Source organism: Perca fluviatilis, chromosome 20 (genome assembly GCF_010015445.1).
Source record: "Perca fluviatilis chromosome 20, GENO_Pfluv_1.0, whole genome shotgun sequence".
Lineage (NCBI taxonomy): Eukaryota > Metazoa > Chordata > Actinopteri > Perciformes > Percidae > Perca > Perca fluviatilis.
Genome location: NC_053131.1, coordinates 10678193 through 10692183, shown reverse-complemented (window position 1 = coordinate 10692183; position 13991 = coordinate 10678193). Strand labels below are relative to the sequence as shown.

The 13991-nt window shown below is 41.8% G+C and overlaps 1 protein-coding gene across 5 annotated transcripts in view; it reads left to right on the top strand.

Moving 5' to 3' along the window:
- actn1 (actinin, alpha 1) overlaps positions 1 to 13642 on the top strand; it is a 69653-nt gene extending 56011 nt beyond the window's left edge. For 2 of the 5 annotated variants that reach the window (XM_039786479.1, XM_039786478.1), the window contains exons 12-22: positions 587 to 737; positions 1286 to 1394; positions 1819 to 1959; positions 2766 to 2948; positions 4147 to 4281; positions 5326 to 5505; positions 6133 to 6279; positions 10475 to 10555; positions 10893 to 10958; positions 11291 to 11449; positions 13051 to 13642. In XM_039786479.1, the coding sequence (XP_039642413.1) occupies positions 587 to 737; positions 1286 to 1394; positions 1819 to 1959; positions 2766 to 2948; positions 4147 to 4281; positions 5326 to 5505; positions 6133 to 6279; positions 10475 to 10555; positions 10893 to 10958; positions 11291 to 11449; positions 13051 to 13209 (1511 nt within the window). In that variant the 3' untranslated portion in view covers positions 13210 to 13642. The remainder of the gene's footprint in view (positions 1 to 586; positions 738 to 1285; positions 1395 to 1818; positions 1960 to 2765; positions 2949 to 4146; positions 4282 to 5325; positions 5506 to 6132; positions 6280 to 10474; positions 10556 to 10892; positions 10959 to 11290; positions 11450 to 13050) is intronic. The other 3 variants (XM_039786482.1, XM_039786481.1, XM_039786480.1) reach the window with 2 other exon arrangements.
- The last annotated feature ends 349 nt before the right edge of the window (positions 13643 to 13991 follow it).

The following is a 13991-nucleotide window of genomic DNA, read 5'->3' as shown; positions in this document are numbered from 1 at the left end:
CAAAATATTTACACAGTGAGATTTTTGGTAAATAATCATCAGTAATGTGGATATAATGACTAAGTGGTCAAAGGCAGATAATAGAACAGTTACAACAGTCTGATAAGTTCAGAAAATGACATCACTTTACTGTAATGCAGCCTTTAAAACCAGGAAAAAACAACACTTATGTCATATTACGATATCCAAAATCTAAGACAATATCTAGTCTCATATCACGATTTCGATATAATATTGCTATATTGCCCAGCTCTAAACGTGAGCTATTTAAATTCGCTGGATACATGGTTAAACCTCATTGTCTCTTACCAGTGTATCTCCGTGTGTACTTCATCCACAGCAATCCCACCAATCGGTCCCAAAACCTCCCAGTTGGAGAGGAAATGCTGTTAACACATTCTTTATAAATCTTTACAATCATTCCCGAAAGAACAAACGTTAAAAAAGAGATTACAGCCTATAAGTAATTGTCCTTTTTCACCTAACAAGCACTGTAAACAGACAGCTCTCGTTGTCGATAGATTTGACATACGTCTTTTTGTCTTCACTTTGCTGGTACGTTCTCTGCGTCCCCCCCCCCCTGCAGGTAAGGAGGACATGCTGCAGAAGCATGACTTTGAGACGGCCTCGCTGTCAGAGATCAAGGCCCTGCTGAAGAAACACGAGGCCTTCGAGAGCGATCTGGCGGCACATCAGGACCGCGTGGAGCAGATCGCTGCCATCGCACAGGAATTAAAGTGAGACACGATAAACGGGAGCAAAAAGATTGTGCTGCTACGTTCTATTGATCAATAAAAGATAAAATAGAGTAGGATAGGTTGAGGGGTGCAATGTCAGTGCGTCTGTTCTTCCACGGTTGCATTGATCATGTCGCTGTTAAGAAAGTGTTAAGAAATATTTTGCTCATGTTTCTAGATTTAGAAATCTTTTGGACCAATGTTTTGTGTCCTTGTTTAGTCAAATTTAATGAAAACACATATTTGATTTTATGTTTCTGTTATTTATGACACAATTTCAATACTTCAATTAATTATTATGGTTTATTCACTTACATAACCTTTGAGCTTAGGTTGTACTGATTTTAGGGATATGATGCATTTGAAGATATAGGTATTTTTGGTATATTTTGCTTATTGGGATGAAAATACCAATGTCGGCACTGGCGGACCATTTCTATTCCAGAGTTCATAGGGTTAAGTAAAAGAAAGTGTAAATGGAAGCTGCGGTGATGCAGGTAATGCTAATGCTAAGCTACCTCTTGTTCCCCGGTGTGTTTGTGCTCCAGTGAGCTGGACTACTACGACTCCCCCAGTGTGAACGCTCGCTGCCAGCGGATCTGTGACCAGTGGGACGCACTGGGAGCTCTGACCCAGAAACGCAGCGAGGCTCTGCAGGTGAGACCAATTTAGAAAGAGACTGGAAACGAGTTACTGGAGAGTTTCTAACTTCTAAAATCACTTTTTTAGCCCTCTTTTTTAAGATTCCTCTTTCCTTCTTGGTGCTGGTTAGAGCAGAAATAATTACAAATTTAGAGATGAAAGTGTTCTCACTCGCAGCGAGAGCCTGTGAGGAGATTTGATTTTCAGGATTCCCGCTGGCCTTGAAGATCCTTTTTAAGTTTGGAGATTTGAGATTTTTTTTTTTATTTGTGAAAATACAGCATGACCCTCCCCCCAAATCCATCAGTATATGCCCCGGTTCTCTGGAAGATGATATGAATAAAACGAAGCTTCACAACAGGACTTTGAAGGGCATTTAAAACGGCCTGTGATTGGGTGTGTTAACCTTGTTTTTTTTGTTTTTTTTAATGCTCCACAGAGAACTGAGAAGCTGCTTGAAACCATTGACCAACTGTACCTCGAGTTTGCCAAAAGAGCGGCTCCCTTCAACAACTGGATGGAGGGCGCCATGGAGGATCTGCAGGACACCTTTATCGTCCACACCATCGAAGAAATCCAGGTGAGCACAGAGAGGACCGGACGTCATTTACCATCGCAGGATTCAAAGCAGTAACATGCAGAATGTGAACAGTTGTAGGGTTATGAACAAAAAACAATTGAGGTTTTCCTCAATTTTGGGTTATTGGCTTTGAACGGCTTTGGACAGAGCCAGGCTGGCTGGTTGTCCCCGTTGATGCTAAGCTAACCTGACCGGTTTGTTACATTTACCGGACAGATGTGAGAGTGGTATCAATCTTCTTATTCAACTCTCGACAAGAAAGCACAAAAACGTCAAACTTTTTTTAAGTCAAATGTTGGGAAGCATAGGAATCACATGGATTACTAACTTGTATGTTACTAGTCGCATTATAAGTATGAAACCAAGGGAAAATACTGTAGGTTTACAGTATCATACATGCATGTAGTAAGAACTGTAAATATAAAACGTATTTATGTCATAAATGTGTGACCATTGCATGTACAACACATGAAACAATGGAATAACTAAGAACATGTACAGTAAATGTGTCAATAGCGTCCAACTGAAGAATAACATTTCCAGTACCAAGCTATAACATTTAGTGAAATATTATCTGTGCACAGTATCACTACAGTATATTAATATGTCTTTTGGTGTATGTTATCCTGAGATTTGAACACTGAAATCATACCGTTGTCCTTCTGATTTTTAAATACATTTTTAGTTTGAAGTTTGAAGACAGGGCAAGTGCATTTCTCCTTTAGTTGTAAAAAAAAAAGGGAAAAAGAGGCCTTTTAACGTTGCTTTAGATGATCATCGTCTGTGTTTGTGTGTTGTGTCTTTAGGGATTGAGCACAGCCCACGAGCAGTTCAAAGCCACGCTGCCAGAGGCGGACAAAGAGCGCCAGGCCATCCTGGGCATCCACAACGAGATTGCCAAGATCGTGCAGACCTATCATGTGAATATGGCTGGCACCAACCCCTACACCACCATCAACCCACAGGAGATCAACGCCAAATGGGACAAGGTAATAAAAATCAATCATGAGCAAGGAAATACACATGTCAAGATGGTTTCTCCAAGGAAGATCTAATCCTGCAGTTCCATGTCTGCCCAGTACAGACAGTCCTTTGGTTTGTTGTACACAGACACCAGTGGGATTGATTTCCTCATCTAACTCTCAGCAAGAAAATGAATAAACACATTTCTTTACTCTTTAGTATATTTAAAGTGCTCATATTATGCTCATTTTCAGGTTCATAATTGTATTTAGAGGTTGTACCAGAATAGGTTAACATGGTTTAATTTTCAAAGAACACCATATTTTTGTTGTACTGCACATTGCCGCAGCTCCTCTTTTCACCCTGTGTGTTGAGCTCTCTGTTTTAGCTACAGAGTGAGGCATCTCACTTCTGTTCCATCTTTGTTGGGAGTCGCACATGCTCAGTAGCTAGGTAAGGACTACTAGCCAGTCAGAAGCAGAGTATGAGGGTGTACCATGCTAGCAGCTAGGTGAGCATTATAATATATATATATATATATATATATATATATATATATATATATATATATACACAATAGAGCTGTTTGGAGCAGTTTATGCTTTCTGTAGGAGATGGTAAGTCCCTTTGGGGTGGACTTTGGGCTTTTTCACTTTGTAAACCTATAACATGCACAAAAAGATATATAACACAATAAAGGAAAGGGGAAAAGACAAAAAGCATAATATGAGCACTTTAACTTATATCCCATACCGTCTTTAAGATGTTGCAGCCTTTATGTTTAACTGAAAATCCCAAATTCGACAAGTTTTGCTTTTGATATTTTTGGCCCAGCTAGCGTTTTCTAAAAGGAAGTCGTCTCTGTCATGAGTTTATTTATTTTAGGTTTATTTATCAAGGACAATGCACACTAATAACTATAATACATGAATACATTTTGAATATGTCAGAGTTCAAGCCCCTCTGTGCACTCTGGTCGATGTAGGCTCTAACAACTACATAAAATGAGCCTGGCTGTTACGCTGCTCCCCGTTAGTTTTAGAAAAAGGTAGATACTGGGGCGAGAATTTCAGTTTATGTTTAAGAGGCATTCATCATTTATGGAAAATGGCCAAAGTAGAAACAAAATGCAATGTTTTCTGTCCATTCTAAGGTTCATTCTCCCGTCTTCATCAGCATCACATTAATGTGAATAATCCCATGTGCCTCTCCTGCCTGCTGTAGGTCCGGCAGCTGGTGCCGCAGCGCGACCAGGCTCTGATCGAGGAACACGCCCGGCAGCAGAACAACGAGCGTCTGCGCCGACAGTTTGCCAACCAGGCCAACGTCATCGGGCCCTGGATCCAGAACAAGATGGAGGTCAGTGCGAGCAAACGCCGACATTCAAAATGACCACGTTACGGCGAGGTGGCGAGTGCAGCCTGTGTGTGGTTTCAGTGCATTTTTATGTTTTTAGTCTTAAACTCCCGGACACTGTCTAACCTGCAAAAATGAATGTAATAGCTGGCATTCTCAGTATGTAACATCATTTGCCTGAGGAAGGTCTAGTACGGAAATGTTGCCAGCTATTACATTTAGCTTTGTTAGACACAAGTTGGACAGTGTGCGGGAGTTTCTTGGCACCTTTTGAGCTACTCGTCCCCCTTCCGACGATTTTTCTGTTTTAGTCTTAAGCTTACCAGTCCAAGTTTAAAATAAGAAGTGGTGAAACTTTCTGACTCCATTTGAATGTTTATCTCGTGTGGTCACTGATGTGTCCAGGAATTGATATTAAGCTATGTGAAAACAGGCTGTTAATCGTTATAGTGGGGTATATAAGGTCTCTGTAAATTATATCAAATATTGCGATATGAGACTAGATACCGTCTTAGATTTTGGATATCGTAACATCGTAATATGGCTTACTGTTAGTGTTGTCATTTCCTGGTTTTAAAGGCTGTATTACAGTAGAGTGATGTCATTTTCTGAACTTGCCAGACTGTTCTAGCTGTTCCATTATTTGCCTTTACCCACTTAGTCATTGTATAAACATCATTGATGATTCTTTATCTGAAATCTCACCCAACAGTCAACCCTACAATATGGATGTAGTAATATCAACATTGAGGTATTTGGTCAAAAATATCGTGACATCTGATTTTCTCCATATCGCCCAGCCCTCGTCTAGACCTACTCTATCTGTAAAGTGTCCTGAGATTTGACGCTATAAATGAAGTTGAATTGAATACCTACATTAGATATGATAAGAATGTGTCTGTATGACAGTGTAGTGTAAGGTTGTGATAACTGATAAATGCCAGGCAGAAATGGAGTTTTTTGAGGGTCATTTGTGTATATTCTTTTCATGTCCTCCACTATGCAGTGACTCATTCTGTGTGTGTGCGTGTGTCTGTGTGTGTGTAGGAGATCGGCCGCATCTCGATCGAGATGCACGGCACCCTGGAGGACCAGCTGACCCACCTCCGCCAGTACGAGAAGAGCATCGTCAACTACAAGCCAAAGATCGACCAGCTGGAGGGAGACCACCAGCTCATTCAGGAAGCTCTCATCTTTGACAACAAGCACACCAACTACACCATGGAGGTAAAAACCCTGCAGCCGGCCTTTTTAATCACCAAACGTAACCGAGAAAAGACCGGGATTGTTGTTGGTCTTGTTGACATAATCATCTGGCCGGACACTGCAAATACTTTTCATGCGTTGTTAAATGTTGCCTTAGTGTCAGATGGTTGTGGTTTGCCACAGAGAACAAAGCAAAGGGCGGCAGGATGTTGAGACAACCACAGGAAAGAGTTTAATACGGAAACCTTCCTGACGTTGCAGTTTACCATCCAGGCTCCAGTGTACTTAACTTTTTGTGGAAGTGCTGGAAAACTATAAACCCCCGCCTGCCTGCCTGCCTGCCTGCGTTCCTGCCTGCCATGAATTATTTTTACTGGCCAATAATTCAAATTCATCTTATTATTGAAGCTCTGCACATCAACTGACCCATTTTCAAAGCTATTATGTAGGTCTGTATTGTGCTGATGCAGTCCAATCCCAGTTATCCGACCCTCCATGCAGGTTAAATTAAACATTACTTTTTTTTTTTCAAACCACTGTTTAACCCAAGGCTAGAGCCCAGCTAAAACCAATGCCTCTGGGACTCTTTTACTCTCCGTCTCTCTTCCTTTAACTTCCTCTCTCTCTCTGTCTCTCTGCCCCCTGCAGCACATCCGCGTGGGCTGGGAGCAGCTGCTCACCACCATCGCCCGCACCATCAACGAAATCGAGAACCAGGTCTTGACGCGGGACGCCAAGGGCATCAGCCAGGAGCAGCTGAACGAGTACCGCGCTTCCTTCAACCACTTCGACAGGGTCAGTACTCGAACTTAGTCCCGGTGGCGAGGAGAGGCGCTCTAGTTGCTACGCTGCTCATTTACATCATAGTGAGAAATGGGAAACAGAAAAGGTTTTCACGTTATTGAAGGAATAGTGCGACATTTGGGAAACACTCGTGCAGTGCCCGTTTGGAGCCTGTTCGGAACGTTCCCAGTATGTGTTTTTTTTTTTGTTTTTTTTGCTCTGCCTTAAATCATGATTTTATAAACGCGACATCATCTGAAAAAAATACCCAAACACATGAGTTAAAGACAACAGCTGTGCTGTGAGTTCGGCTGTATTTACTTATAAAAATGATCCCACAGAGAGAATGTTAGAATCGATAGAATGTCTTTCTTACTTAGAGAGAGAGAGAGAGAGAGAGAGAGAGAGAGAAAAAAAGATGTTGCGACCGCAAGAGAGAAAGACCTCGCTCTCTCTAGGCACAATACTGGCGTCTCTCTTGTACAGAAAGTCACTAGATTTGTCGCTAGTTGCTTTTTTGATCCCGCCCCTGCTGCCCTAAGAGGCTCGTAGGCTCTCCATTGGTAGCAGAGCCTTGCACCGCAATCAGCCGTCTAGGGATGTAGCAACTCCCCGACCCCGCTGCTGCTGTACTGCGCATGCGGGAGACACACACCCAAAAAAACACACACAAAAAAACCACACACACACAGAGATTCATTGATTTATAGTTGGATGTTTATTCGCTTTCTTGCCCGAGAGTTAACGAGAAGATCCTTTCCCTCTTCTCATCTAACTTTCAGCAAAAAAGTGAATAAGTGTATTTCCTAAAGTGTCAAACTTCTGCTTGAAAGAATAATGTAAGAACTTTTGGCATGTGGAGTCACAGCTTTGTCTTTTTATATATTTAGACCGCATCAACAAGGCAAAGAAGTTGAGGTGAGGATATGTCATTTCTGGGTCTGCCCGAGGTGTGGCTAACGGCAAACCTTTACTGACCCTTTAAGCAGAAAAGATTGAGTGTGCCGAGCGTACGCTTAGTGTGTGTGTGTGTGTGTGTGTGTGTGTGTGTGTGTGTGTGTGTGTGTGTGTGTGTGTGTGTGTGTGTGTGTGTGTGTGTGTGTGTGTGTGTGTGTGTGTGTGTGTGTAATGCATCAGGCCGTGCATTGACCCTTACCGCTTGGTTGAAAAGAGACTTACAGTTCAGTCACACGTTAAAAGCTCGGGGGCTTTGAGGCATACGAAGGAAAATGGCAGCCAGACTCAGCCTCATGCAACAGCTGAAATCTTTTATTGTGAAATACAAGAATAAGACAATAAATACCGAGCATGTAGATATGGAAATTGAGAATCTTCTCATTGAAGGCTGTTTCTATGAAACACCCCTCCTACCTCCAGAACCTAGTGGAGTTCTCCGCCATTACCTCATGCATTTTTCCAGAGCTGGCCATTTGTTGATCAATACCTGAGGTTGAGGGTCGGAGCCCAAAGGAAGCCGACTGTGAACCTGAACTTGGGCTTTTGTTTCATATTTCATTAGGAATGCCGATTTTAGCTTCTTTTTTTTTTAGAAGGATAGGATATGTGTTACATTAGTGCAAATTACAAATCTTTGACTATCTTGTTCACAAAAAACAGCAATTTGAAGATATCAATATGGAATTGGGATGGGCGTTTATCATTATTCTTTATATCTCCATTTCATAAACTTACTTAACCCTTGTGTGGTCCTTCGGGTCCCAGTGACCCGAAGGACAACACAAGGATTATGTACTTCCGTTTACTTTGTTGAGAATTGCTCTCTAAACAAGGGTTAATACAGCACCTTAGTTCTTGTTTGTACAGCATTTTGGTCAGCTTAAACTGTGTTTAAATGTGTTCTAGAAATAAACTTTACTTACTTACTTTACAAGAAACAGGGTTTAGAGAGCAATTCTCAACAAAGTAAAGGGAAGTACATAATCCTTGTGTTGTCCTTTGGGTCACTGGGACCCGGGCGACCGCTTGTTAAGGAGTTTGAGATTTAAGCTAGATAATTTGTTAAATTTCACTTTGCTTTTTTTTTTTTTTTTAATTTGGGGTGTTTGTAGTGTAAGCACTGTCGCTAATAGCGCCAGCGTAGGGCTAATGGATTTGGTGTCTCTTAACATTCCCACTAATAATGCCCGGAATGATACCAACGTCTACGTAGTACAAATAGGTTATGCACTCATAAAACGATGGATTGGAAAGTTTGTAAATTTGGTAATACACAGACGTTTATGTAAATAACACTTGCCTGGGCTTCTGCTCTCTGCTGCTGTTGTTGCTGCTGTGTAAGAGTGCTTAGGGCCGTCTACAAATTACAACACCGAAAAGAGATGCAACAAAAATATTTATTAATTTAAGTAATTTTTTTAAAGTAAGTGCTGTAGAATAACTAGCAGGAGACAAGTTTTAATTGAGGTAAGTTTGGAGACATTACCTTATTTAATCATTAAATTAATAAATATTTTTGTTGCATCTCTTTTCGGTGTTGTAATTTGTAGACGGCCCTAAGCACTCGTCTTACAGCAGGTAGCAGCAGCAGCAACAGAGAGCAGAAGCAAGCAGGCAAGTGTTATTTACATAAACTTCTGGTGTACTTACAAACTTTACAATCCATCGTTTTATGAGAGCATAACCTATTTGTACTACTTGTAGACGTTTGGTATCATTTCGGGCATTATTAGTGGGGTAATGTTAAGAGACACTTTGGATCCATTAGCCTCTGCGCTAAGCTATTCAGCTGATAACGCTACTCTACGCTAACTCTCCCAATGTTAGACCCAGGTGAAAAAAGCTTCTGGGGGAGTGTTTGGCTCGAGGTCATGGTGCAAAGGACCCTAGGGTGAAATTACTCCGAACCATCACTTTAATTAGTTTAATAATCTAAACAAACTAAACAACACATTAATCCACAGTGAAAATAATCTTTAGTAGAGCTGAAAAAAATGAGTTGCTTAATTGATAGAAGCTTAATGCGAGTTGTTCTAAAACTCCACTAGTAATTTTAAGGAAAAATGGCAAAAATAATGACAGCCAGTTTCAGCTTCTCAAGTGTAAATTATTTCCGCTTTTCTTAGTCCTGTATGGTATTAAACTGAATATATTTGGGTTTGGACTGTTGGTCAGACAAAATGAGACATTTTAAGACAAACTGTTAAGCTTGAGTTATACTTCTGTGTAAAATCTACGCCTTTGCGCCATAGCCTGACGCGCACCTCTCGCAAAATGTAACTACACATTGCGGCGACGCACATCTCTCGGCCGTGGCGTGGTAGCGTTGCATTTCCCCCGACTCATTTCCTGGTTCTTCTTCTCCATAAACAACGTGAAATCAAGCAGAGGGTTAACTTCTCCTGCTCCAGATTTCCCACCGTGGTCAGAAAGAACAGGGGAGACACTTTTGTTTCTCTCGCTATGACTCTGGAGTTGGTAATCACTCCGAAGCTAATCGCTTCTTACTTACTTTCTCCCTCGCTCTATCATGCACTCCACACACACACACACACACACATGCCGGCTCGACGCACACACCAGCGCACAAGTATAAACTTCAGGCCACTTACGTAGGCTACGGCGAAACCTCCGCACAACCATTAATCGCGCTTTAGGCCCTGGGAGCTTGTGATGAACATTTGTTTTGCGATTTGCTGACATCTAATAGGCCAAACGACAACAACAAAAAAAGTTGAGAAAATATTCAGTACATTAAAAATCGTCCAAAGTATGTGTATCTAAATTTACGTCATACGAGTATGTGGGGAAAATGAATGTGATTGTAAATGTTTGAAGTGTTTAATGAAGCATTTTGCATTGATGATGCTCTTCTAAGAAGAGCCTTTATTGTGCTGTTAAGCACCATGTGCCATGGACCATATGAATAACCCCACCGCAGGGCCCTGTAGGCTGCCTGCACTGCACATTAACGCCTCTGAATGCCTCGCCCAGCAGTGTGTTCACCTGCCACATCCTAATCAATTTGCACTGTGTTCTCTGTTCTTTATCTCGTGCATGGCCCTCTCCCCCCCACACCCCCACCCCACTTCCTTTTTACCCCCTGTGCATGGTGCACCCCTCCACCCCACCCAACACCACCTCACCTACCTCCCCATCCCACCCCATTCACCCGTTCACCGTCACTGACCCCGCTGTATGTGTTGCTGCATGGCCTCGCCTGGCACTGGCCCCCCCCCCCACACCCCAGGACCACTCGGGCACTCTGGGCGCGGAAGAGTTCAAGGCCTGCCTGATCAGCCTGGGCTTCGATATCGCCAACGATGCACAGGTACTTACTCGTAGCCACACCTCTGCTGTAAGAGGCTTAACTGGTTTCTTTTTCTTTTTTTCTTTTATATCCCCCCTCCCCCTTTCCCTGTACCTCTATCCTTTCCCTTATTCTCCCTCTATTCCCACCTTTTACTGCTCATCCCTCCGGTCTAAATTTCCTTTGTGATTTCCACAAACCTTGCAACGTCCACATTGTGGCTTGTTGTGGTTTTTCCTCCTTAATTCGTCTCTTTGTTCATCCTTTCCTCTTCCAACGATTTCCCTCCGCTGTCCCTGCCACTCGGCATCTTTCTCCTTCTCCTCCTGGTTTCGTTTGTCCATCACGGACCTTGTAGAAGAGATCAGGAATCATGGACGCCGAAGACTTCAAAACCTGCCTTATCTCCGTTGGTTACAACCTGGTAAAGCCACGAGAACTCTTTAAGTTTGTTTGCGTGTAATTAATGAGACCGGTCGGAAGTGGTAATGGATAGATGTAACCTTCATTTTATGTATTATTATTATTATTATTATTATTATTATTGTTTCAGATTTATTTTCCATACTGCTCCATTATAGTAATGTATTAGAATGCATGGTGATGCAAATTCAACAGTACCTCGACTCAATTTTAAAAACAAGGAATAAGTTATATCTCCGAGTGCAGAATACCTGCCCTTTTGGTTTTTGTGTGTTGCCGTGGGGACTGTCACCACGGCGACTGAGCCTCACAGTTCCTCTCTGTTGCCACCAGGGGGAGAATGAGTTCTCCCGCATCATGAGCATAGTGGATCCCAACCGGATGGGCATCGTCACCTTCCAGGCCTTCATCGACTTCATGTCCCGCGAGACGGCCGACACGGACACCGCCGACCAAGTCATGGCCTCCTTCAAAGTCCTGGCCGGGGATAAGGTACGGCCTTGTTGTTGTCTACATCCCAACCTCTATCAAGCTGCTGAACTTCAACAGTAAATCTCAGCACAACAGAGCAAAGTGCAGTAAATACACCAGCACTTTTTGCACTTTGCACTTTAATTACTACAGTCACTTTTTAAGACGTGGTATTGTCTGTACAGTCATGTGTCCTTCTTTCATGTCCTAAGATGCTTTGTTGATCTTATGGTGTTTTTATGTTGATTTGATTTATGAAGACAAATTTCCCCTCAGGGACAATAAAGTGCATTATATTCTCTATAATGATGCAGAGTAGAAATTCCCATTGTGGATTAAGCTCCATTTGGCCAAAAGATGAATATTTTATCTTTATCATCATTTCTAAATCATCATTTATAAAGAGACAAAAATATGAAGAAGCACAAATAAAAACCCGGAAAAAGACTAAGCAGCACATTTAAAACTTTTTAGATTAACAATGAATCAAATTACTTTTTTTATTTTTTTTCACTTGACTCTGCAGCTCTACAGAGCTGTTTAGCATTCACTCTTATTAGTGTCATTTTGGGGCGTGAAACGCAGGTGTTTCAGTGGATAAACACTCTAATAAAACCAGTGTATGCTACCTGTCCAGCACCAAACAGCAGACCGACAAAGTCACCGACTAGCTGGTGAACATAGTGGAGCATTTAGCAGCTAAAGAGCCAGATATTTCCCTCAGGAGTTGTTGGAGGCCAAAACCGTTCTGAAAAGAGATAGAATATTAGACTTACATTCATCAGGTGGCCAGAAACACGACTGTAAATGAATGCTAATTTTTGCCATATCAACCGAAATGTGATTATACTGTATGTTGTGTCTCTAACATCTTGTTTCCACTGTCTCCAAGTGGCCAAAAAAATCTGTAAATGCAGGTTATGAGATGTCTTTAAGGTCTTAATGTCTTTTAAATCTATTCACAACCGCGGAATTTCAAAGCCAGAAAACTCTTCAGCTGCCAAATTATTCATTAAGTCCCTGATAGCCTACAAAAATGCATTTCTAACCACTAAAGGACAGAAATAAGAACGCAGTTATACTTTATTGAGGTTAGTCACACATCTGATAGAAATGGAGCAACAAAGACATCTCATTAGACTTCTTTTCCATGTTACCTTGACTTTTGTCTGCCAACTGCAGAGAAAAATATCTAAGTCTTTTTGGCTAGCCAGCTGTTTGACTCATTTATTCCAGCTCTCATCGTTCGTACAATGGGCTCGACCGTAAAATGAGATGAAAGTGGCTGAAAGCGCCGTTGCTCTGCAGAGATTTAATAGTAACAACTCTTTCACATTACAGGGAATTTTAAGTAAAATGACTTCTTTTTTTTATTATTTGTCACATCCAATTTGACAGTACAATGCAGTGAAATGTAATTACTGCATTTAACCCATCCTAGGGCCCGGACACACACCAAAGCTTGTGCAAAGACAATAAAGTCTATTCTATTCTATTAAGCTCATTTTATTTCCCCAATTTCTCACCATCTGCTCCTTCTGAATATATAGAATGCATTGATAGCATACAGCCCCTTTTCTAACATCAAAAACATTTTATTTTATTTTTCTCCTCCTTGACAGAACTACATTTTAGCTGATGAGCTGCGCCGGGAGCTGCCTCCAGACCAGGCGGAGTACTGCATGGCCCGCATGGCCCCCTACACGGGCCCCGACGCCGTGCCCGGAGCCCTGGACTACATGTCCTTCTCTACGGCTCTGTACGGAGAGAGCGACCTCTGAACACTCTGTCAGTCGTCCTGACTCGGGACCACCAGCCTACCCGCTCTGATCACCGCCACGTACTCCGTCTGCTCCCTTTTCACCAAACTCCTGTCCTACTACGCTCATTTTTTGTATGTCTCTGGCCTTATCTTTTTTGTCATTATCCTCTGTCTCCTCCTTCCTCCCACCTCTCCATCCGCATCACTGCTCCCTCACATTCTGTCTCCGTTGTATTTGCTTCCCACGCAATACAGCAGCTCTCCAGGTTTACAAAGAGGGAGAGCGAAAAAAACGTTTTTTTCTGTTTTTATTTTGTTGTTGTCATTGTTTTTCTTCATAAAATGAATAAAGTTAACATATTTTATTATACTGAACAAAAAAAAGGTATTTTTCTTCACCTGATTGAAAATAACAGACAAAAATTGTAATAAAGAAAAATTGCTATACTTTCTCTTCTTATTCTGTTTGCTTCAGGGATCACTATGTTTTTAATGGATTTACTTTTGTGCATTTAGCTGACTCTGAAAATCAAACGCCTATATCCTAAACTGTATGTATATATCCCTCTGTCCCTGGAGAAGCAGGTAACAACAGGACCCACACTCATTGACATGATAATGGTGGCCTTCGTACTCCCACAAGACGTTAGTGATCAAGAGAAGATGGAATTGAGGAAACTGGAGAGGATATGTTAGCGGTGTGTTGTACTTCTGTCCACTGTTAAAACCAGACATTTTCTTCAGCTCAGCACTTTGTTCTGTTAGGAGTTTAAGATTAGCATTATGGTAAATCAGGATTAT